At 33.9% G+C, this 24,000-nt stretch overlaps 1 protein-coding gene across 5 annotated transcripts in view; it reads right to left on the bottom strand.

Moving 5' to 3' along the window:
- The window catches only part of LOC149808516 (cyclin-dependent kinase-like 1), a 77,022-nt gene that overhangs the window by 24,758 nt on the left and 28,264 nt on the right, over nucleotides 1–24,000 (bottom strand). For all 5 annotated transcript variants that reach the window (XR_016425282.1, XR_016425286.1, XM_089978370.1 and 2 more), the window contains exons 5-7: nucleotides 21,910–22,110; nucleotides 5,526–5,608; nucleotides 4,232–4,288 (exon numbers count right to left, since the gene is read on the bottom strand). Coding sequence is in view for 3 of the 5 variants with exons in the window: in XM_089978370.1 (XP_089834496.1) it covers nucleotides 4,232–4,288; nucleotides 5,526–5,608; nucleotides 21,910–22,110 (341 nt within the window). In the remaining 2 variants the exon portion in view is untranslated. The remainder of the gene's footprint in view (nucleotides 1–4,231; nucleotides 4,289–5,525; nucleotides 5,609–21,909; nucleotides 22,111–24,000) is intronic.

Below are 24,000 nucleotides of genomic sequence, written 5' to 3'. Positions count from 1 at the left end.
TTGAAAGATGACCTAGGATTTGGTGTTTTCGAGTCTATTCAGAAATAGCTTTCAAAATGTGTTTCCTACTCAATTTTCAGGCAAAAATGGCAAAAACATCCAGGGGTTAATGTGTTAAGAACCTGACTGCCTTGACTTGCATGCCCAAAGACCTTGCTCAAACATGCAGAGGGACTTGAAACTCCAGGACTGACTAAAAATGCAGGTACACTCACCCATTGTATCATGCTTACCACTGGGAATGAAAGGGATAAAGGGACAAAATTTGCCCAGTATCTAAAAATTGCATCATCATCTCCCCCTTTTCTTTGCCTTTTGCCAATGTAGCAGGGTGCAGTTTCGTAAATTGGCCCATCAAATTTCTTAACTTAAGGCTTTAAGGCTATGGTGTGACTTTTTCAGCTATTATTGTTTTCTATTTAAAGATATGGATATATTTATGAACTATGTGTTTCGGGCTTGTGTTGTTCTTGAAAATGATGTCAGGCATGTACACCTTAGTGAAATACCAATAGTTGGCTAGGAAGAAGAGCTAGCCTCCCATAGCAGTAAACACATGGGTCTGGGGCAAGTAGGATATCTCAAAAATGGCTTGGATGATGACATTTTCAATCGCATCAGCCTGTTTAGTACACACTGTTTTGCAGAACTGTCATCTAGGAAAAGGGCTTGTGTTTGCACTGTGAGTACCAAATGGTGTAAAAATCAACCTTCTGACATGAAAATTGCAGGTAGAAATTTGGGGTTGGGGTGCATATACTTCTGCTATGAACTGCCATTAACTTCTTTGGTCAAGTGGATAATATTCTTATGCTTTGTTTTAATATATGTATCCAAAAATATGGACCTTTTTTACCTCAATTGTGTATTTGATTTTTTATGATTTTTTATACTAGGTCGCTTATTGCAACATTAAATTTCTACATAAAAAATTGGCCCCTGCCCCCCAAATTCTACAGAAGTGCATTCCATACACTCTCTGACTATATGGCACACACTACATGGTACTGATAAAGTACATTTTGTACAAACAAAGCATGACTCGGGTGTGTGTTCCGTGGCCTTGACTTTATTGCATTTATTACATTTGATCAACATGTTTCACTAAAATGACAAAGCACAACAAAAAATGTACAAGGTCACATTGCAGTGTGCTAATAAGTTGCTAAAACAACACCCGTTACTAGGTGAGCAAACAATAGGCAGTGTACAAAAACAGGAATCACGACATGCATCAATTATAGCATGCTGTACCTTGCGGTCTAAATAGACAAGTGACAAATTCTAGGAAATATTGGGGGAAAACAATTTAATAATGGATACCGGTAGAGGAACAATTATCACACAATTTAAATTCAAATTCCTGAATCCATCGTTACAATTCACATATAATGTTGTACAAAGCAATGCTTCCTGGCGGTGGTAGCAAGGGGAGATAATGTGCATGAGTTATTGCCCTCCATCTGTATGATATAGACAGAAACAACAAATTTTCATCTTTTTTAGAAGGGATGGATTTGGGAGGAAGCAGGTTTTATCAATAATGTTAAAGTGACCAGGGAACATATTTGATGGAGAAATTCTAATCCTTAATTACAACAATGCAAATAGTTTATGCTAACATCCAATTTAACAGTCACAAAAAATATTTCAATTTTATACTCTTTCTTGACTTTCTAAATTAAATACAATTTGTAATCCTTTAAATAATATTACCTGCTAGTTTTAATACAGCATCTTATTAAAATGTATGCATCTTGCATTTTAACATTTATTTTTTTAATTTAATTTGCTAAATATTTACAAGGAGTATAACAGTGCAACCTTTAACCTGCCATTGTTAACATTCACTATCTTGCATTACTTTCCTTGCTTAACTTCATTGAGAGAAGGCCAGTATATCATGTGAGACTATTCTAAATTTCATTAAGTGTGTAGATGTTGCTGGGATTCTTCATGAATTAAGTTTACTCGAAATCAGATTAAAAATACAGTCCTGAGAGGTAAAATTGAAGCCAATCGTATAAAAGACCACCTCATTAAAATGTGTGGATTTTGCTCCTTATCAAACTTGTGTGAAATTTTTAACTTATAAGCCTGTATCTGAAGATCAATAACAGATCAGAAAGATGGCCTCTAAAGTGGCAACAGGCTCAGTTTCAAGATCTCTTCATCAAGATGCATGGATCGTGCTCATTTATCAAATTCATCCAAGAGATTGATGACGTAAGCCCATATTCAAAGTTCAACGAGAAAGATTAATTCCACAATGGTAACAAACTAAGCTGATAGATGAAAAACCACCTCATTATTATGTGTGCATCTTGCACATTATTGACTGTGTCCAAGATCTTAATGATATAAGCAAATATTCCAAGTTTTATAAAAATCAGATTATAAATATTGCTTCCAATGTGGTTACAATCTCAATCAATCAGATTCATAATGATTAATATCCAGATTTTTATCATATTCAAACTTAAGGTATTCTCTAAGGTATGAAGATGTTAATGATACAAACCACGTGGTCCTTGTAAAATTAAACACAGGGTTTGAGGTGAACTTGAATTATAAAATTTTAGGTTATTTTCAGGGTTTTTTTCCAAAAGGTTTTAAAATATTTTTGACAATGAAGACACACAACAGTTACCTCCATGATGAAAATAACATTTATTACAAATATGATAAAGTACGCTTTGAGTTTGTTTCTGAATATAACGGAAATAAAGATAAAGCAAATATTAATCAATAATTAAAACGCCTGGACATCTTTTTATGAAACACTGAGAAAAAAGCACATTTTTGGGTCAGAGTAGAGCCAATTTTTTTATATTTCTAGGATTTTTATTAATTAAGATTTCTTTAGTTTTTTTTAAGGATTTTAGGTTAGGTCAAAATGAAATTTTCTCAAGGTTTCTGAGGTCCACTTTGAACCCTTTAAGAAAAGGATCATATACATGGCCTCCAGAGTGGTAACAAGGACATGTTGATGGATGGATGATGGATACAGGACAGACCATAAGCACACTTGGCTGTCCTAACAACAAATACAAACAAGGACAAGTTGATGGGTGGATGATGGATGGATGATGGATACAGGACAGACCATAAGCACACTTGGCTGTCCTAACAACAAATACAGACAAGGACATGTTGATTGATGGATGGATGATGGATACAGGACAGACCATAAGCATACTTGGCTGTCCTAACAACAAATACAAACAAAGACATGTTGATGAATGGATGATAGATACAGGACAGAAGCATACTTGGTTGTACTAACAACAAATACAAACAAGGACATGTTGATGGATGGATGATGGATACAGGACAGACCATAAGCATACCTGGCTGTCCTAACAACAAATACAAACAAGGCCATGGTGATGGATGGATGATGGATACAGGACAGACCATAAGCATACTTGGCTGTACTAACAACAAATACAAACAAGGACATGTTGATGGATGGATGATGGATACAGGACAGACCATAAGCACACTTGGCTGTCCTAACAACAAATACAGACAAGGACATGTTGGTGGATGGATGATGGATACAGGACAGACCATAAACATACTTGGCTGTCCTAACAACAAATACAAACAAAGACATGTTGATGAATGGATGATGGATACAGGACAGACCATAAGCATACTTGGTTGTACTAACAACAAATACAAACAAGGACATGTTGATGGATGGATGATGGATACAGGACAGACCATAAGCATACTTGGCTGTCCTAAAAACAAATACAAACAAGGACATGGTGATGGATGGATGATGGATACAGGACAGACCATAAGCATACTTGGTTGTACTAACAACAAATACAAACAAGGACATGTTGATGGATGGATGATGGATACAGGACAGACCATAAGCATACTTGGCTCTCCGAACAGCAAATACAAACAAAACATTCCAAAACTCTTTAGTTATTAACCAATCTGGAATTATTGACTACATTTGACTACTAACCCTAACACATCTGACTACTAACCCTAACACATTTGACTACTAGCCCTAACAGAGAATGTTACTCATTTATTTATTCAGAAAATTTAGTTCCCCTGCCAAAGTGTTTATAAAGTAATCAACAAGACAACTATTTATAAAAAAACATGTCATCATGTACTTGTATTGGAATGTTCTTGGCAAAAGAAAAACAAAATGGGTAATCTCACTACTACATAAATGTTTGTCAGCAAATTATATGTTTACCTTCATGAAACTCATGGCTTGTGCTGAAATATTTGGAAACTTCTCTTCTAGGGATTCCTGCAGAAAAAGAAAGAAAGGGTGTGAAATATAACTTCTACACCAAATTTTGATTTTACTATCAAGTTCAGAATTACCAGCTAATACAATCGCACATTTTCACAAACATATATATAAAATACTATTGGTTATCTTCTTGGTAAGAAGATTTTCTCTGTTAGAACATGCAATTTTAATTTCTGAAGCCAAATTTCTATTTACATCATATTAACAGACTTTGTTATAATGTTCCTTTGTTATGATGTTTAATTGGTTATAGATTTGAATTGTGTATTCATCCAAAGAAAATGAGGTTATTTTTATTTTTTTTTAAACTCCCTTGATGCACTGAACCCAGGTAAAAAATGGTGACCATTTAAATAACAAAGGTATACTGATTACACATCATTTATAACCACTGATTCTGAATCATGGCTTCCTGGTTCAATGCAATTAAAGCACAAACAGAAATGTTTTGTTTGTTTTTTGTTTTTTTTACTTCTATAAATATTCCTGTAGCTACTGTTCTATGCAATGTATTCCAAATAATGGAATAAAGCTCAGACTGACACACCTGATATGCTTTATGACCATCTGCATGTCACTGAAAAATACCTCAACAAAATAATTTCCATCCCGAAAAGGACTAAAGTAATAGTCATTAAGTTATTAAACAGAGATGTCTTCATATAAAACTTTTTCTGACAACACATATTCATATAAATGTATATCATTTTTAAATTTAATTACCATTACACAGGAGTTGAAATAAATCTTTCTGACAGTAACTGTATCAATAAAAATTGTGCACAATATATATATATATATATATATATATATATATATATATATATATATATATATATATATATATATATATATCAAATGTCACTGATATGTACATGAACATGGACATGTAAATAAACATTTTGAAGGAAAACAAAAAATGAATTTGGATACAACATTTCTTAGTTGTATAATCACAAAAATGCCCATCCCATGTGAAATGTTATAAACAATATTTATTGTATTAGACACCATCATGGTCATATTATGTTTCTTTTCAAACAAGAAAATCTAAAACTCAACTTGACAATGTACAAACACTGATGATTATTTTCATGTTCAAATTGTGCTTACATAGAAAGGTTCATAAGGAAGCAGTGTCTGATTATTTTCAAGTTAAAATTGTCATTACATAGAAAGGTTCACCAAAGGAAGGAGGAAGAACGAAGCAATGGTATAAACTTCAACTTACTAATCTATCTGGCTCTGGTATAGTCATGCCCTTGAAAAATGAATTATTGGCAAATATCTCCATGTGACGAGGTAACAAGTTCCCTGGAGAAGAAAAAAAGTATACCATTAACAGACACTAATACACAAGCATTTTGAACAATAAGTATTTATTGGTAAAACAAAATAAACATCACATCAATAACCCTTATTTCATCAAACTTTAAAGTTTAAAAACAGACTTCTAAATTTGGACTTAAATACATGCATCTTGAAACCTACTTTTGCAAACTGAATTTTTTCTTTCTTCATGGTTTAAAAATGAACAGCAGGGTGATATCTGAATGCACAATTCTTAACCTGTTTACAAACTGATTCATATCTCACCTGGGTACATGAATACAGGATGGGAGTTAGGAATCTTAGTAATCAGGCCACAGTAACCTGCATAGTTATGTAAATGACAATTCATTAAGAACTCAAGTAACTAGAGCTGTGCTGTCACATACCTACTACAGTCAAGTGTAGATTATTAGTATGCTAATAATTATATTTACCAACAGAATAGTCTCTGGATTTACAATATGGTCTTGACACTCATATGTATCAATAGAATATCCTCTGGACTTACAATTTGGACTAGAAACTCATATTTACCAGTAGAATATCATCTGGACTTACAATATGGACTTGACATTCACATTTACCAGTAGAATATCTTCTGGACTTACAATATGGACTTGAAACTCACATTTACCAGTACAATATCTTCTGGACTTACAATATGGACTTGACATTCATATTTACCAGTAGAATATCCTCTGGATTTATATGTCAGACCTCTAAATATGCAACACATGCATATGTTATGCAAATTGACTATGAAATTTTCTTAATGCATTAACATTATGCAAAATAATTAAAATCAAGCACTTAGTCCAAAGCTGTCAGAATACTTTCCTGCCAAAAGGAAAATCCTAGTTTAATTATGGCACACTAAAAAAATACAAACTAAGCTAGTGATTCCCTTTCCAGGTTATCTTTTCACATTAAAATGACAGAACTTATCTGCTACGAGAACACTCTCTCAAAAAACAACCATATACATGTACCTGAATGTACTCTGAAACAGACTTGATCACTATGCTGCCTGATGCCTTCAAAATGGCATGATTAATGTACTGATGATTAAGACTCAGTCTGGTAGCGAAGTTTTTCATTTATAACTGTTCAAGAAATACCCCATTAAATGTTAAAAAACTTAATTAGTTCCAAACTAATAAGTACCAAATTTATTAAATTCTTATATGATCTGTTCCTTGAATTATAATTTAACCAGATAATCATTTATTAAACAAAACAGTCTCCCAAGAAGTCTAGATAACTGATGTTTGACTAGCAAATGTTTTTATTGCAACTGAGAAGCATTCAATAACTGTGATAACATATGGTATTACCAAGGCTGTGATAACATGATATGGCATTACCAAGGCTGTTGTAAAGCATACACATGAGCTGATAACAGGCCTCTCAGTGCAAGATATTATCAAAGGTTCAAAAATGAAGGTCCATACTGAGCAAATTAAAGTCTCCTTTGATCCTTCTTTACTCAAGATAAAGATTTGTTACTACTTTGATCAGACAACAATCACTGGTCTTCAAAGGAGGTTTTACCACTAATGCTAAATTATTTATTGCTGAACAAGGAAAGTCAGACAGGACTTGAGGAACTGAGCACAATCTCCATGTAAAGTTAGTTTTTTATGTAATGAAACTGTGGCTGTTATGGGGAACAAATCTACAATCTAAGGAAAGATTAATTCAGCAATCAACATTACAAAAGAGTCTCAGACTGTCAAATAAAAACACTTAATATCTCGAAAGCACAAAAGTACAGTCTAAAGATGAAACACAGAAATGAAGACTTACAAAGTATTTACAGATTCAGTGAGGGGGATGTGATAAATTTTCTTTTTTCAAGCATTTATTATCAAAATCTATCTAAAGTCAAATCTGAACAAGTGCATTTGCATACATGAAAGGTGTACCTCAAATGTAAATGCATATTAACATTTTCATCTTTCTTGCACACATGCTAAACAAAGTTTGAAGATAGAACTATTCACAGAAAAGATTTCCTTTGGCCCATCCATCTATACAAAATCATCTTTAACTGCCAACAAAGTTTGCATTTTTTCTACTGTGGAACGTTTGGAAAAAGGCACAGTGTCTTTCTGAACTGTGAATCCTTGTTGTGGACAAAACAAAACACTGACAAACTGGGCAGGCAAACTGGACCCAAAATCAATGTAAAACATTTTCAAGCTAGTACATAAATGGGCCCAAAGAGTGAGAAAATAATTAGGTTGACAGGCCCACAAAGTGTACCACACCATCCTGCCCTGTACTACATGATCCTTATAGACACCGTACAGCTTTATATAAAATCAACATTTTTCAGTCACATGACTGAACAGTAAGAAAGATGTGGGCATAATTGCCATCTTTGTTCATAAAGGGCAGAAGTGAACAGAAAATTCTCAACCACACAACAAACTGTACACTAGACAAATTGTTCAATTTTACTGTCACCGTCCACCATTAAGTTAGTATGAGGTCAGAATTAAATGGAACCCCTGTCTGTTAGCTGTTACCTTTGTCGTGTCCAGTTCTAAGGATTACATTAAGCAAATTCTAGCTCTAATTTCAATACAAAACAAAAAAAAAATATTTCTTGTACATATACTAATTAAGTGATTATTTGATTAAATGTACCAGCACTAATGGAGACCCTACAATATAAATGTTTTGTTTTAAAGAAAGGAATTTCAAAACATGCATGTGCCCTTACATGGTTTGATTATTCAACAAGAACTATATTCTGATTTTGAAATATACACAGAAATAGCATACCTGTCTCGATAAGTAATGAACCCAAATTAAACAATTCCTAAATCAGTAGCTGCATCTGGATTAAGAAACCTGAGAGTGAAAACTAGGTAACAGTGATCTGTTTTAGTTGCAGTGCTATGGATTTCCCCAGTATGCATGACCACATTCAGCCTCATATGTTAATGGACATACTCAAATAGAAATTTACCTAACTGCAGAGATTAACCTAATTTTTCAGCAAGAGGGTGTAAAAACAAACAATTCAGGTTTAATATAGATATCTAGTGCATTGACTTTTGAGGTAGCAATGGTCTCAGAATGGATGTAAAATACGCACAGATTGTAATGAAGTGATATGCAAAGCAGATAGGCATATCTTTGATATACAGAAATGATCCTCCTTAAAAATTATGTCACTAACTTTCATGAATATGCAAGCAAGACTTAACTGATTTAAGTCTTATGCAAATTAAATGAATAAATGTATTGTTACTAGAATTACACCATATGGGACGACACCGAATTCAAGGATACAAGATTGTAATCACATTGGCAAGAGTATGTTTAAAGTACTTAGGGAAAAAAATTAAAGACTCGTGTGGATATTTACATATATTGTAGGAAGGTACTTGTATGTATCCTTGAAAGGTACTTACATGCATCCTGGAAAGGTACTTATATGTATCCTGGAAAGGTACTTTGAAACTTGGTTTAACATTAAATAATTATGGATCACGCATTGACATCTATGGAGACTTGAGAAAGGTTATCCAGGTTTGGTTTTGGCTTTGTTAATTCCATCCTCTGATACCATATTGTTTCAATGGTGTAAGCCATTACTGGTATTATATCAATATTTCTGTACATTTCCATCAATGTTCAAAGGGTCAAGATTTTGTAACATAGCTAAACCTTCAAATGATAATTGATTTCATTATCAAAAATATTTAGTGAAGTAAATGACCAGAAATTGCATAGTAAATTCAACTGAAGAAATATGCATACAGGAGACAGGGCCACAAATTATTTTCTATTATGGTCTGTACTTTTTAAAAAATCATTTTTCTATATCCTTTTATTAACTCATTAATACTATCATAAAGTTTCACATCAAAAATTGTTTTTACAAGCACCAGATCTTGAATTTTTCTTTTTCTATTGTGTTCAGGATGGAGGCTGTTACTGATCACACTAGAAAATCTTGTTATCAATTTGGATAAACAAATACTAGAAGAACTTGTTAAAATTATGATTCTGCATAATTGTTTTAAAATTTCTTTTAATATTGGTATCCATTTTCTATTATCTTTTTTCAGTCCTTTTCTCAATCACTTTTCACAGAAATGTCACTGCTTTATAAACCTTAAAAGAAGACAATATTATTTAAGATGTTTTTCTTGGAAGCATAGTACAGTTCATGACATTTGTCATTTCTCCATGCTTTGCAATGTGTGTGGAAAGCAGATGTGGAGGACCACCATTAATACTGGCCGCCATGTATAGCCTATCGTGTGCTGAAAAACGGCGTTAAACCTACAACAACAACAACATGTGGAGGATTAAGAAAACAACTCTTCTCCATCTCTCCATGCTTCGTGATAAGACTTGCCATGGCTTCACGCAGAAAACAGCTCTGCTTTCTCACCAAGTCACATCCAATGACCACCTATGAGTGAATGAAGTCTCATTAAAATTAGTGTGATTTACTGTTTATGACCATTACAAGCATGTGCCTAATAGGTCACTTTGAGAAAGACACGTTTATCTTCGTTCTCTCTTTTGGGACCAATTTGTTTACTTGAAAAAACCCACTATATTTCAGTTAATTGTACACATCTGCTAGTTTTAATGAAGACAATGTATGATATATAATGTCAGATCAAATTTCAGAATTTCAGACAAAACTATTTCACAATTCCATATTAAATTAATGTACATCTACTTACAGGAGTGTGAACCTTCCTAAAATTGGATTCAGATTAATACATGGAACACAATCACACTTATCATTTCTCTATCAGATGATAAGATATACACGATTTAACAACCGATAATATATTTATATTTAGTTATTTCTCTCGACTTTATGTCAATAGACAAATATTGATTGTTGAGATGATATTAAAGTTTGTAATAATCTTCCAGCTTCTAAGTGAATCCCCAGCTATTGCTTTGTTATGAATTATATGTACAATGTTTTCTACAATAAATATTGTCAGAAAATTGAAGTTAAATCTTGTTGATCAACCCTCTGCCTCTCCTACTGTGATATTTTGTGTATCTTCTTTGATGCTGTTGAAACTGACACTGTGAAACCAAACCATACAACTTTAAACGTGGGAAGAGAAACAGTCTGAAAATCTCTTCCCTTTCCCTCATGGCCATGTAGATAAAAAAAAAAAAAAAAAAATTATGTTTTTGGTATTTATGTTTTAAGATTTGTCTATTCAGTCTTCTGAAATAAATACAAGAAAAGTTTACTGAAGAGAATTCTTGTATTGTACAACCATAATTAACTTTTAAAGCATGCACTGCACTAATTACAAAATAGTTTTGCCATTATGGTGACAATAAACAATGTACTCTGTTGATGGTCTATGACCAGTGGAACTAAACATTACTGCAGTAGATGCCAATATGAAAAAAATATATATATAATAAATATACAAGACTGTTTTAAAACTATTTTTCAACTGCTTTTATCTCTATTAACATTACTGATTCTTAAAAAGGTAGAGAAAGTCTGAATCACTCCTGACATTTCTGTCTTTCTATGGGTGATCTTCATGTACTATTAAAATATCAATCAGTAATGCCCACCCCCTCCCCAGTCAGTTCCCAAAAGTAGTGATTTGTTTGTATTAAAACTTCCACCGTGGAGTGTCATTACATGGAAGGGATCAAGTCTCCAACAGCAAAATATGAAGAAAGGTAAATTTGCAAGGTTTGTACTGTAACATGTTTAACAAAAATATGGGTTATTTTAACTGGATGCAGAATGTTATTACCAAAATGCATCCAAACATTTTCTGCTCTCTGTATAAAGTGTTTCCAGTTGTACCTTCTGGTAAGAATTTCTACAGTAACACAGTGATAATGTAATCATTGTACCAAACTTTCCCCAGAAGCCTCAAGCTAAAAATAAATTATTGATGTCTCTGCTTCTTTTTGAATCCTCCATACCTGAAAATCCTGTTTTTGTTATTCTTACAAAATTCTAATGCATAGTTTACAAATTATTGCCTTCAAAAGTGCTACCCTTATAAAAAATGGCACAAGTATTACATCCCTCTTACATTTATGTGGAAGTGACACATGAGGAGAACAGAAACTTTGCTTACAAAGACATTATTGCTGGAGGCATTTACATGACATTATAAAATGAACCACAGGCCACTGGGCATTGTATGAAAACATTAGAATATTAATATACAAAAGAAGAAAAACCACACATAAACTAGATCGGAGTTTTAAAACATATATTGCTCCAGCACAGACCAAAAGAATCATAAATAAAAGAAGGTCAAAATTGAAGAATAATGTGAAAAACTGCAATAATGGCCAGAAAGGCTAGTCAGGTCATTTATTTTAAGCATATAAACATCCATACCAAATTTTGTTTGTCCATCTCGCATTGTCTAAATTGTGCCTATAAAACTTTTTGTTTAAAAAACTCCTAAAAGTTAAAAACTGCATACAAAACATTTTTTAGGCAATTAATGGCACAGAATCTAAATATGCTATCAAATTTCAATTGTCTACCTCAAATAATCTTTGCTTATCCAAGTTAACAAGGTTTTTGTCAAAATAGTCAAAAAACAGTTCACAAAAGACCTGAAAATCTTACTACATACAACAAGTACCAGTTTGAATCTCAGGCTTGGTCAATGTAGGTATGTGGGAAAGCTTGCCAGTAGCTTTCCATGGGTCGGTGGTTCTTACTGGGGTTTTCCTGGATCCTTCCTCCGCCAGTTATACTGGCCACTGAGAAAATGGCATTAAAACCAAAAAACAAGCAAACCAAATATCATCTGTAAACCTCAAGTGGTTTTTTTTGCATACCTGTAACTGTACTAAAATGGTTTATGTCAAAAATGTTCAGTGAGTTTTTAAAAACATGTAAACAACTGTCCCAAGTGGGCCTACCATTGCCCATTTAGCTCATCTTGACCATTTCAGTGGCAATAAGGTCAGCCAATAAGATGCAAGATCATCTCATATATGGTTTTTGCTCATTAACAAACCTATGCAAGATCCTAATGAGCCTGTATTTGAAGTTTCATCAAAATCTGATCAGAAATATATCTTCCAGAGGCACAACAAGTTCAGCCAATCAAGATGGCCTGATAGATATTAATGGATCTTGCCTATTATTGAAGATGTCCAAGATCTTAATGATGTAGTTGTTGTTGTTGGTGTGGGGTTTAACGCCATTTTTCAGCACACGATATGCTATACATGGCGGCCAGTATTTATGGTGGAGGAAGAACTCGGGAAAACCTCGGAAAGAACAACCGACCCACGAGAAGCTACTGGCAAGCTTTCTCACATACCCACATTGGCTGAATCCGAGACTTGAACCGGCGCAGACAGAGGTGAGATGGCAGTGATCCATAACAGAGAGCGCTTTAGACCACTCGGCCACTCAGGGCTTCCTTAATGATGTAAGTATATACTTTAATGAGGTAAGAAACACTGACCTCCAGAGTGTTAACAAGGTCAGCCTGTCAGATGATCACCTGCTCAAACTCAGTCAAAACTTAAAGATACATGCATATATTCCAAGTCTGTGCAAAATCAGATTAGAAATATATCTTCCAGTGTGCTAACAAGGTCAACCAATCATATGCAAGATCACCTCATTAATATGCATGGACATTGTTCCTTATGGACCTGGTCTGAGCTTTTCATGAAAAAAGCCAAGATTCAAAGTTTGATTGAAATCAGATTAGAAATGTGTACCTCAGAGTGATAACAAGCAATTGTCAATGAATGGACACACGATGAAATACTAAGCCATAACATGAACTCTCTTGACCTTGCCAAAAAAAAAAAGGAAATGAACTGAAAATATAATCTGATACATTTTAATACCAGGGATGGTCCTGGCTTTTAAAAAGCTGTCGCCAAAAAAATCGCCAACCTCAATATTTTGTTGCCAATTTTCAAAAAGTGTCGCCAAAAAAAAGTAGTGTACATTTTTCCAAGTGTTAATCTAGTCTATTAATGTAACAGGCAATGAAAATTACAAAAGATGGATTAGTTAATACTTTAATTACAACAAGCATTAACAAAATGTTACAAAGTGTTACATGAAGATCCGTCGCGATTTTAGGGCTGCCCACTTGTTGAATGCAGTTTCAAAGTCTAATTTTTCACATCTGTACATGCTGATTCTCATTAAATTCTCGAGACATGAGATGCAGAGCTTATTTCTGATGTCAGTTTTTATGAGGTTCATCTTACTGAATCCACATTCACAGTCCTCAGTGCTGACAGGTGACACCAGTAGTCTCTCAGCAGCCCCCCCCCCCTTTTATGGCTAGCTTCACAAAGCTTGTAGCGAATTGCTTCCTAAATCCCAAGAATGATCACTGAATGCTGTATAAATTTTCTCGACAAGAAAAATAGGATCTCCATTCCCACGAATGAAACTTACACGAGTCAACACCTGGCAATATTGGACCGTATATATAAGCGTAAATTCACACCCAATTTAGGGATTCTTTCACTCCTGTATTCTGAGAAATAAATAATTATTATTAATTATGCAAAACTGTTTTGTTGTTTTTGCTATTTCTTGTTGCGGAGTTGAAGTCTCTGCAGCCGTAACACGGGACTGATGGCAAAAGGAAAAGATCAATGAGTAAAATGCTGCACTGGCGACAGATGTAATTGTGATTGAGATTTTTTCCATTTGCTTTGTATTTATACACAGTAGTCAGTACTTCAAAGGTTATCAGTTTTCTATGAAGGTTCAGCAAAACTATTGTATTGGTATATGTATAAAAAAAACAGAAGGATTAGCCATACAATTAATTGTATCTGTTCTATTCGCATCTTCAGAAGTCGGTCAGTTGTAGGTATAGTGTGGTAGCATGATTGACTGTATCGCAGCATACAGTACTCAGCCCAGATGTCAGCATAAGCAGATTATGATGTAACAATGCACTGTAAAGATAGGGTTGTCAATAAGAACAAAGGATCGTTTGTGTAACAGATTGATTCCTATGCATTGCTTAGTCAAGTTTGTGGCTTCCTTTCATTCTGGCTTTAAATTTATTCAGTCCAAATCCATGATTGTATGTACAAATTAAATAACCAAAAAGTATGTCGCCAAAAAAATCGCCAGATGGGATATTTTTGTCGCCAATAAGGAAAAAAAAATCGCAATTTGCGACATTGGCGAAGCCCAGGACGATCCCTGAATACAAATATGCTTACCAAATTTTATTTGTCTATCTCATGTGGGTTTTGTTGAGCTGTGCCAAAAGCAAAGTTTCTGTCAAAGAAGTCAAAGTCCAAAAAGGAAAAATTATGTATTATTTTAAAATTTAAAAACTGCTGTAATGGCCTGAATATCTAATGTGATCATGTCATCATGACCGTGATAAATTGCATAAAATTGCATGGATATACAACCAAAAGTTTTTGTACTGAAATGGATTTGAGATGAACATGCATACTTCTGGACATATGGATGCACATCAGTAAAGAAATATGCCCCCTTCTGATATCACAGTGGGGGCATATGAAAAAAAGGAGCCCCTCAAAAGGACTGGTGTTCTACTGGGTCAAAAGAACTTCCAGGAATTCAAGATATTACCATTTCTTCCTTTTAACTGCTGAGTGCTGAAACAATATCTGACATTATTCAGGTGGCGCTCACCAGATAATATGTACTTTTGAGAGAGTGACATATGTAAGGTGAAGTAGTTCGCATTTAAAACATGCACAGTGGAGAGAATGTTTGCATGCCTCTATGCTACATTAATGTAATGTGGATGATATTTCTTTTGGATATTGTACTTTTGGAAATTTTACATGATTTAAGCACACTGCTAACTAAAATGACTGCTCCCTTGTGTTAAAAAATCAGTCTGAATTAGTCTAAAGTACACTATACATAGCAGCTAATAAAATAGGGAAAATGAATTTTGCCAGACTAAACAATACCAGCTTCTGAAAGTGCAATGAATGAATTACCAAATATATAAAATGTAAAAAAAGTTATCGGCTCTTTTTTATACAATTTACCTCTGAAGTTCAGGAAGTGAAAATGACCAAGTAGAGCTAGCACTTTTTTAAAAGGTGCACATTTGAAGTAAGGCCAAGCTGTATACTCTATAACCCATAGTACACCCATCAATCATACACCAAAATAAAGGGAATTAAAGGTTCTTTGCATTATACCTAAGATATACAAGGTCTTTTTTAAATAGCCAGTATAACCAGTGAGGAAAGCCGGGGACATTCTTTTTCTTTAAAATCCTTAACCTATGCAAAATGCGAAACTGTATAGCGCCACCTCAGTGACAAGAAAGTTCAAATTAGCTGCTGAGGTGGACATACTGAATGACAGATTGGCACCATTTTCATTTACGACAAAGTAGACATCATTAGAGGTCTATTGGTCAAAACCCCATGTCTAAATGATCATCCATTCAGGGGGTATAGTGACAACAAGATTTTCATGACAGCCATATTGGATGTATGACTTGCACCATTTTCATTCAGGACCAAAGTATCATTAAGTCAGTTGGTGAAAAATCGAGGTTGATATTGCAATCCATTTTGGGAATAGAGATGACAGTATTGTCACCATTATAAGAAGTCTCCATGACTATAAGACCATTCATTCAGCAGAAGTAGTGGTAACAGGTTTTATTTTTAATTGGGCCACTGTGGTAGCCATATTACACCCCAGATCAGCACCATTTTCATTTCAGACAAAGCAGACATCATAAAAAGTCATTTAGTGAAAATTTCATATAGATATGACAGATCTAATGAGGACGAATAGTGATAAAAAGTTTATCAAGATGGTCACTAATGGCCATATTGGATGTGCAAGCAGTATCATTTTCGTCTAGGACTGGCTAGAGAATGGGATGAATTATTTAAAGTTAAGGAGTAATGAAAACAAACTTATGCTAACAAACAAATAGACAATAAACAGCTGGCATCCCATAAGCTATTCTGGTCTCTGAAAAGTAAAGCTAAACAAAACAACCCATACAGACTGATTGATTGATTGGATTTATGTCGTGTGTGCCCAGAAGGGCATGTGTGACGGTCCCATACAGATTGATTGATTGATTGGATTTATGTCGTGTGTGCCCAGAAGGGAATGTGTGATGGTCCCATACAGATTGACTGACTGATTGGATTTACGTCGTGTTAGCCTAGAAGGGCATGTGTGACGGTCCCATACAGATTGATTGATTGATTGGATTTAGGTTGTGTGTGCCCAGAAGGGCATGTGTGACGGTCCCATACAGATATTAAACTCTACATATAAAGCTTTTCTTTCTTCTAGGTACTTTTTTCTTCTTTTCTTCGTTTTTTAAATATTCTAATGTCTTCATACTACATGTATATTTATAACATTTCTAAGGCCTGTGAGAAAACAAAAATCTTTTGGAAAAGGAAGAACTTAAAACAATTAATGATATACCTGCAGTCATTCAGTCGAAACAGAAAATTTGAATGACAACAATGCTTGGGAAGAATTATGAAAATACTTGCACTGAAATGTATTCATGCAATATCTGCCTGATAAGCTTGTGTTTCAAAACGTTTATCTCAAGTAAAAAAAAAGACTACATCAAATATACATATCTGGTCTAAAGATGCCAACAGGTACCTGGGTACACGCCCATTAATAGTAACCTGGGTATTAAAGTGAACAACCAGGTACCCGGTAAAAAAAAAAGTATTCCAAATTCTGATCGAGACACAGAATAGTGATTAAAATTTTAGGCTTGTGACATGTGCACATTTATTCATCATCAGAGGGACTCCTATGGCTGCTTACAATTTACTTGTCATACATGTACTATATAATAATACAAGGCAGGACACTTCTCTCCTTTCTCGCATTACCTATTTAAGAATCAACATTGATATTTAAAGCTAGACCGTTCTAACTGAGTGCCTGTCCATGATTTGTGTGGCATTTTTCTCAATACTTAAAACACGCTTGTTTTGAGATCCTGATGACATTAACTAGGTCAGTACCTTTGGTCGACAGCAACAGTAAGTAATGATTAACTAATTCAGCCCCAATCCTGCCTGTAGGCATGATGAGGCTGCACCCTATTTCCGAGCTCTGCAGCATCAAGGTCATTTAAGATACGCCAAAGTGGGTGGTATTACAAAAAAAGCAAACAGATATAGCTCTATAATGATACCAAATAATCTGGAAGTTCTAGGTGCACTACAAAATACAGAGGGAAAAACCCAGGTTTTTTCCACCAAAAATTCGCTGATGGTCGGAATGGTCTGAACTGCATACATACAGGTGAACCTTTGCAAAAACTAGGATAAGGTGGGCATTTAAAATAAAGAGCAGTCTTCATACAAAAATGATGGGTCCATTAAGCAAAAAAAAGAAGAAAAAAATAACTCCAACTTTTACCCTTCTGATCATGCGCAAGCAAAATAGCCAATGGGAAACGATGTTTCTGATACAACTAGGCATTAGTCTCATGGAAAATCTGCTAAAAGCCGATGTATTACAATGTATTCAGAAATAGCCCCCAAAATGTCTTTCCTACTCACATTTCAGGTGAAAACAACAAAAACCTCCAGGGTCGAATGAGTTAAGAAGTATTCGACGAAATAAAATTTAAATAGTACTACAATTCAAATAAGAGAAAGTACAATATAAATGTCTGGTTTAACTAATGACATTTATACATCAAGCTTGTGGCCCTGGAGTAAATATTAGCTGTTCAAGTCAGGGCCACCACTCAAGTTTGTTTACTGGACTCATTTTTCGTTAGCAGGAAACCCAACAGATATTTTTGTCACGGCAAAGGCAACATAAAAACTTGGTTATCATAACATGAACTTCTCATGCCATGTTAGGAACAAAAGATAGAAATGTACAACTATACAGAATGAAATACTTGATTGAAATATTTAAATGTAAGGGAAGACTTTATTAATTTAATAACACTGAGAAAAAAATCTAATAAAAATCAACCACATGTGTAAGTATGGTAATTTTTGCAATCATTTTACTTAAAACAGGTCCAAGAAAACAGATGGGATTCTTGAATGTGAAACCAATTGTCATAATTCATTCTATTTTTATACTACATACATAGCGGACCAGTCTAAACTGAAAATAAATGGCACCAGATATCATAAAATAACAGGCTGTATCGATGTGACTGTTGATGTTATATGACTGAAAAATGAAAGGGATTTTGTTAAACTTAAAAACATGCTACACCAGACCGTCGTGAAGGGATGAACCATGGCAGGTTGAGGATACTACATAATTTGTGTAGACACGTAGAATGAGTGTTATGGATAAATAACATCATTTCTTTTGTGTCTATACTCTTGTACTAACTACTAATCCACATGGATTTAGCCGATTTGTTACAAAAAATTTAACCGCAGATCCAGGTAAGTAGCAAGAATAAATGTACATTAAATAAAATACGTAGGTTTTTCATAGAGTTTTCTGTAAATATGGCATATAATATATAGATTGCTCTTTTTATGCTCAGATTATGCTTTTTGCCACTTATATTAGCAATAGATTACGCTTATAGCTCTTTTGGGGGACTGACGTGTGAAGCTACAACTAAGCAGTTCAGGTTCACAGTTAATACAATTTCCCTTTGATCGGGCACCTGGGTAACTGATTGTCAGGACTAACCCGGTAGAAATTTTCGACAATTTTGACATCTATAATTTGGTCACAATTATTGTCAACAAGTCTTCAAATATTACCCTTTAAATGTAACCCCCAACCCCCAACATAATTGTTTGCCATGTTCTAATTGTTATAGGCTGCTTTTATTTCTTCTTTTAAACAATAAGTAATAGTCATAATGAATGCTGTGTTTGCAACTGTAATTTATTAAATCAATGAATGGGGACTTATGTTTTGCTATTTTCTCACACTTCCTCCCTCTTCTCAATGTCAACTCAAAGTTGCATATAGTAACAGTGGACAATTGACCAGCATTAACTCTTGCAGTAAATTTCAGGAAATCAGTATATGGTACCTGAGAGGCAAAATCTTTATTTAAATGGAGTTTCTTTTAAATATATGAACTGTTGCAATCTGTATAATCTATGCAAACAATCATACAACTCAAAAATGCTTCCACAAAACCTTATCCATTCCTTACAATTTTCTACCTTAATAATTTGCACACAGTATCTTCTAAGAAATGAAAGAGTCCGACAACTACGCAAACAGCATTAGTGAAAATTCTATTATTAGTAACCCATCATGAAGTATGTAGTTCCCAAATTATTAGAACACTGAGAGTGGTTTTATATATATATATATATATATATATATATATATATATATACACACACACACAAAACCTTCATTTACCCTGATGTTATAAACATAGGGTATCTTTTCTGAAAAAAAAGTTTGGTCCTTTAACTGTATACAAATTATCATTTGTTCTCTGCCATTTTTTTTTATGTTAGTAAGATAGACAAATAATGCTTGGGTCACGCCAGGAAAACTGTCAATGTTTTGAGTTGTTTGTCATGCAACCTCTAACACAGCACCTTGAATAAACAAACCAAAATTATACATAATGTGGATTACAAGAATTGAGCTGCATGTGATCACCATGGTTATAATCAAATCTGTAATGATGTTGATACTTTGTTTGAATGGGTTTCCATTTTCATGTCAGCATCAGTTTAATCCTTTTCCAACAAACTCTGAGTTCGTATGTCACTGTCATTTCCCAACTCGTATAAGATGAGAATTAATACTTATGTTTTCACAGTAAGATAGTCACATGGTAAAATTTTAATCACAATGTTCAAGAAGAATAAAATCAGCCAGATAACCCTAATCTTTACATTTAAAATACCCATTAATTATACAATAGAGTTATGCTGCAAGTAGCTTTATTATTTGAAATTAATCTATGGACAACAGTACAGCATTTACCACCATGTATGCGATACCAATCCTAAATTTTATGTCCATCTATTGTGTTTATGAAAATTCTGTAGTGGCCATTAAAACAGATGACAGAATAAACATTTTATCAACAGGCTCCATGATAATATGTATAAGACTGATTTTACACAAACAGCTGACCACACCAAAGAAATACACCATTTTTGAACACAAATTATAGTACTCTTTGTCTATTTGAAAAATAATTTCTAAATCTTTAATTAAAATTGTGATGTATCGTCTCTGTTAGCAATACTTGGACTCTAAATTACTACCCTAAACCTTGAAGGATTTATGCTTGAACTTTAGATTTATACTGAGGTAGTAATAGAGTTACACAATATTTTAGAAATCTTAATAAATACTACATATAATCACTTATAAGTTTAGTCCAACTGCAAACAACATAATACACTAGCAGATCAAGTTCTATGGTTCTAGTGATTACTCTAACAAACTGTAGAGATTCAGATCTGCTGGCGCACTATGTGCTTGCACAATTGGGTCTGTGCAGTTTGCAATCTGATGTGACTTATAATAGAGTAATTATGGTTTGTATGGGGAAAGAGATGAACCTATTTTGAACAACCCTTTGGGACTGGGACAAAGGGCCGAGGAGATGACGACAGGCTATTTTGATGTAGGTTTATCAATACCAAGTAAACAGATTAAAGACCAGAAGTCAAACTCCTCAACTTATGAGGGCACTCAAGATTTTAATATGAAACTATAAACATACTGAATTATATGTAAAAATTTGCATGCTGCTTGTTAGTAAGATTGATGATGCTAAGTCTATGTTTTTTTCTTTAATATACTGGCCTGTAAGTCTAGTTCAACAGCACACAACACAGATCCTAATCAGTCGTAGCATAATGCAACTGCAGATCAGGGTCTATGTTGTTTGTTCTACTGATTACTTGCAACTGCACAGACCCAGATATGTCTGCACATTATATGATGGCAGGTCTGGGTCTGTGCAGTTTACAGTACTAGTATCAAGTATATACCATATGGGGTCAGAAGCATGAGCCTGAAATGGGAATAAGTGAATCGGTTTAGAGTACTTGTATCAAGTATATACCATATGGGGTCAGAAGCATGAACCTGAAATGGGAATGAGTGAATCGGTTTACAGAACTTGTATCAAGTATATACCATATGGGGTCAGAAGCATGAACTTGAAATGGGAATAAGTGGATCATTTATGACTGCCTTTGAATTTATAGTATTCAATGCTAACAGCGATGTCAGGCTGCTTTACATCCAGAATTTCCGGAATCATCTAATCAAATAGATGTAAGATTCAACTACTCCTTGTAACGATGTGTACCTAGTGTCTTTCTAATTAGGTAGAGTTGGTCCACATCCGATTTTCCAGGCCACAAGGCCTGTCCGGTCAACAGTTCAGCAAATACACAGCCTATAGCCCAAATATCCACAGGTGGACCATATTGCGTATCTCCAACAAGTAGCTCAGGTGCACGGTACCACCGAGTTGCCACATAATCTGTGTACTCATCACCTGGACCCGCTGGAAAAGAAGAAGGAAAAAAATGCAAAACTTCTGAAACTTGTATATTCTTTTACAAATTTCTATATATTCCTACCATCAAAAAAAAATATGATAAAGCACAGGTATGGAAAAGCAAACAGTAAGGGTTACTCATAGTTCATAAAGTTAAGAGTTTTTGAAAGTAGTTTCATAAAGTTAAGAGTTTTTGAAAGTAGTTTTCAAGGACTTGGAAGAGATTTCAAATAGTTTTAATAACTAAAATTGAACAATCACCATATATTTTGTTAACAACTAATTCTGCATGTCATTTGATCCACCCAACTGTATCTCATTTTATTCATACATACATTTTATTTTAGAAATACATAAACGTAAATATATATTTATCAGATTTTAACATTTTGTATTCTCTTAGATAAATTCAAAGATTTGTTGGCAAAATTCAGAGATTTCCACAAATTCAACAACCTTTCAAGGATAAAAATAATTTTTTTTAAATTCAGAGAGCATTCAAAGCAAGCCACTAAATTCGAAGAATTTATAAGATTGTAAAATGAATGGCTACTCTTTATACGATGGAGTGTGTTCATAATACTGACAGAAGATTAACTTTTTCCTAACAACAAGAGCACCATCATCTACAATACTGGACACTTCTACAGTGACAGGAAGAACTTAAATGCAAATCCTCCTATTTCCAAAACCAACTCCATCTCCTACATATGTGACATGTATATATTCATATTTATCCCTCCCCACCCTGGAATGATATCCCAATCAACTGCTGTAGGATGTGTTATCACACTGTAAGAACTCTTTACCCCAGAAATCTCAACAAGAAGCCTGCCTGCCTCATATCAATCAGATAGCACAGACTATTAATTTACCTGATTTTTAACATACAATTGCCTATTGGATAGACTATTAATTTATCTCAGCCATGATTTATAACATACAATTGCCTATAGGATAGACTATTAATTTATCTCAGCCATGATTTATAACATACAATTGCCTATAGGATAGACTATTAATTTATCTCAGCCATGATTTATAACATACAATTGCCTATTGGATAGACTATTAATTTATCTCAGCCATGATTTATAACATACAATTGCCTATTGGATAGACTATTAATTTATCTCAGCCATGATTTATAACATACAATTGCCTATAGGATAGACTATTAATTTATCTCAGCCATGATTTATAACATACAATTGCCTATAGGATAGACTATTAATTTATCTCAGCCATGATTTATAACATACAATTGCCTATTGGATAGACTATTAATTTATCTCAGCCATGATTTATAACATACAATTGCCTATTGGATAGACTATTAATTTATCTCAGCCATGATTTATAACATACAATTGCCTATAGGATAGACTATTAATTTATCTCAGCCATGATTTATAACATACAATTGCCTATTGGATAGACTATTAATTTATCTCAGCCATGATTTATAACATACAACTGCCTATTGGATAGACTATTAATTTATCTCAGCCATGATTTATAACATACAACTGCCTATTGGATAGACTATTAATTTATCTCAGCCATGATTTATAACATACAATTGCCTATTGGATAGACTATTAATTTATCTCAGCCATGATTTATAACATACAATTGCCTACAGTTCTTATAGCTAACAAGTGCTGGTAGAATATAAACCAACAACAAAGACAGCAATTATGCATTGTACCTAAACAACAAAGACGGCAATTATGCATTGTACCTAAACAACAAAGACGGCAATTATGCATTGTACCTAAACAAAGAGCTACGTGGCATTTACACCCATTTTTAAACAAAATCATACCCCTTTTTTCCTACATATCTTGATGTGGACATTCCCTTAAATCAAATCAAACTGGATCATAACTTGTT

The sequence above is a fragment of the Sinohyriopsis cumingii genome, chromosome 1 (assembly GCF_028554795.1).
Source record: "Sinohyriopsis cumingii isolate HCF-2022 chromosome 1, ASM2855479v2, whole genome shotgun sequence".
NCBI lineage: Eukaryota > Metazoa > Mollusca > Bivalvia > Unionida > Unionidae > Sinohyriopsis > Sinohyriopsis cumingii.
This window is presented reverse-complemented; position numbering and strand designations above follow the sequence as displayed.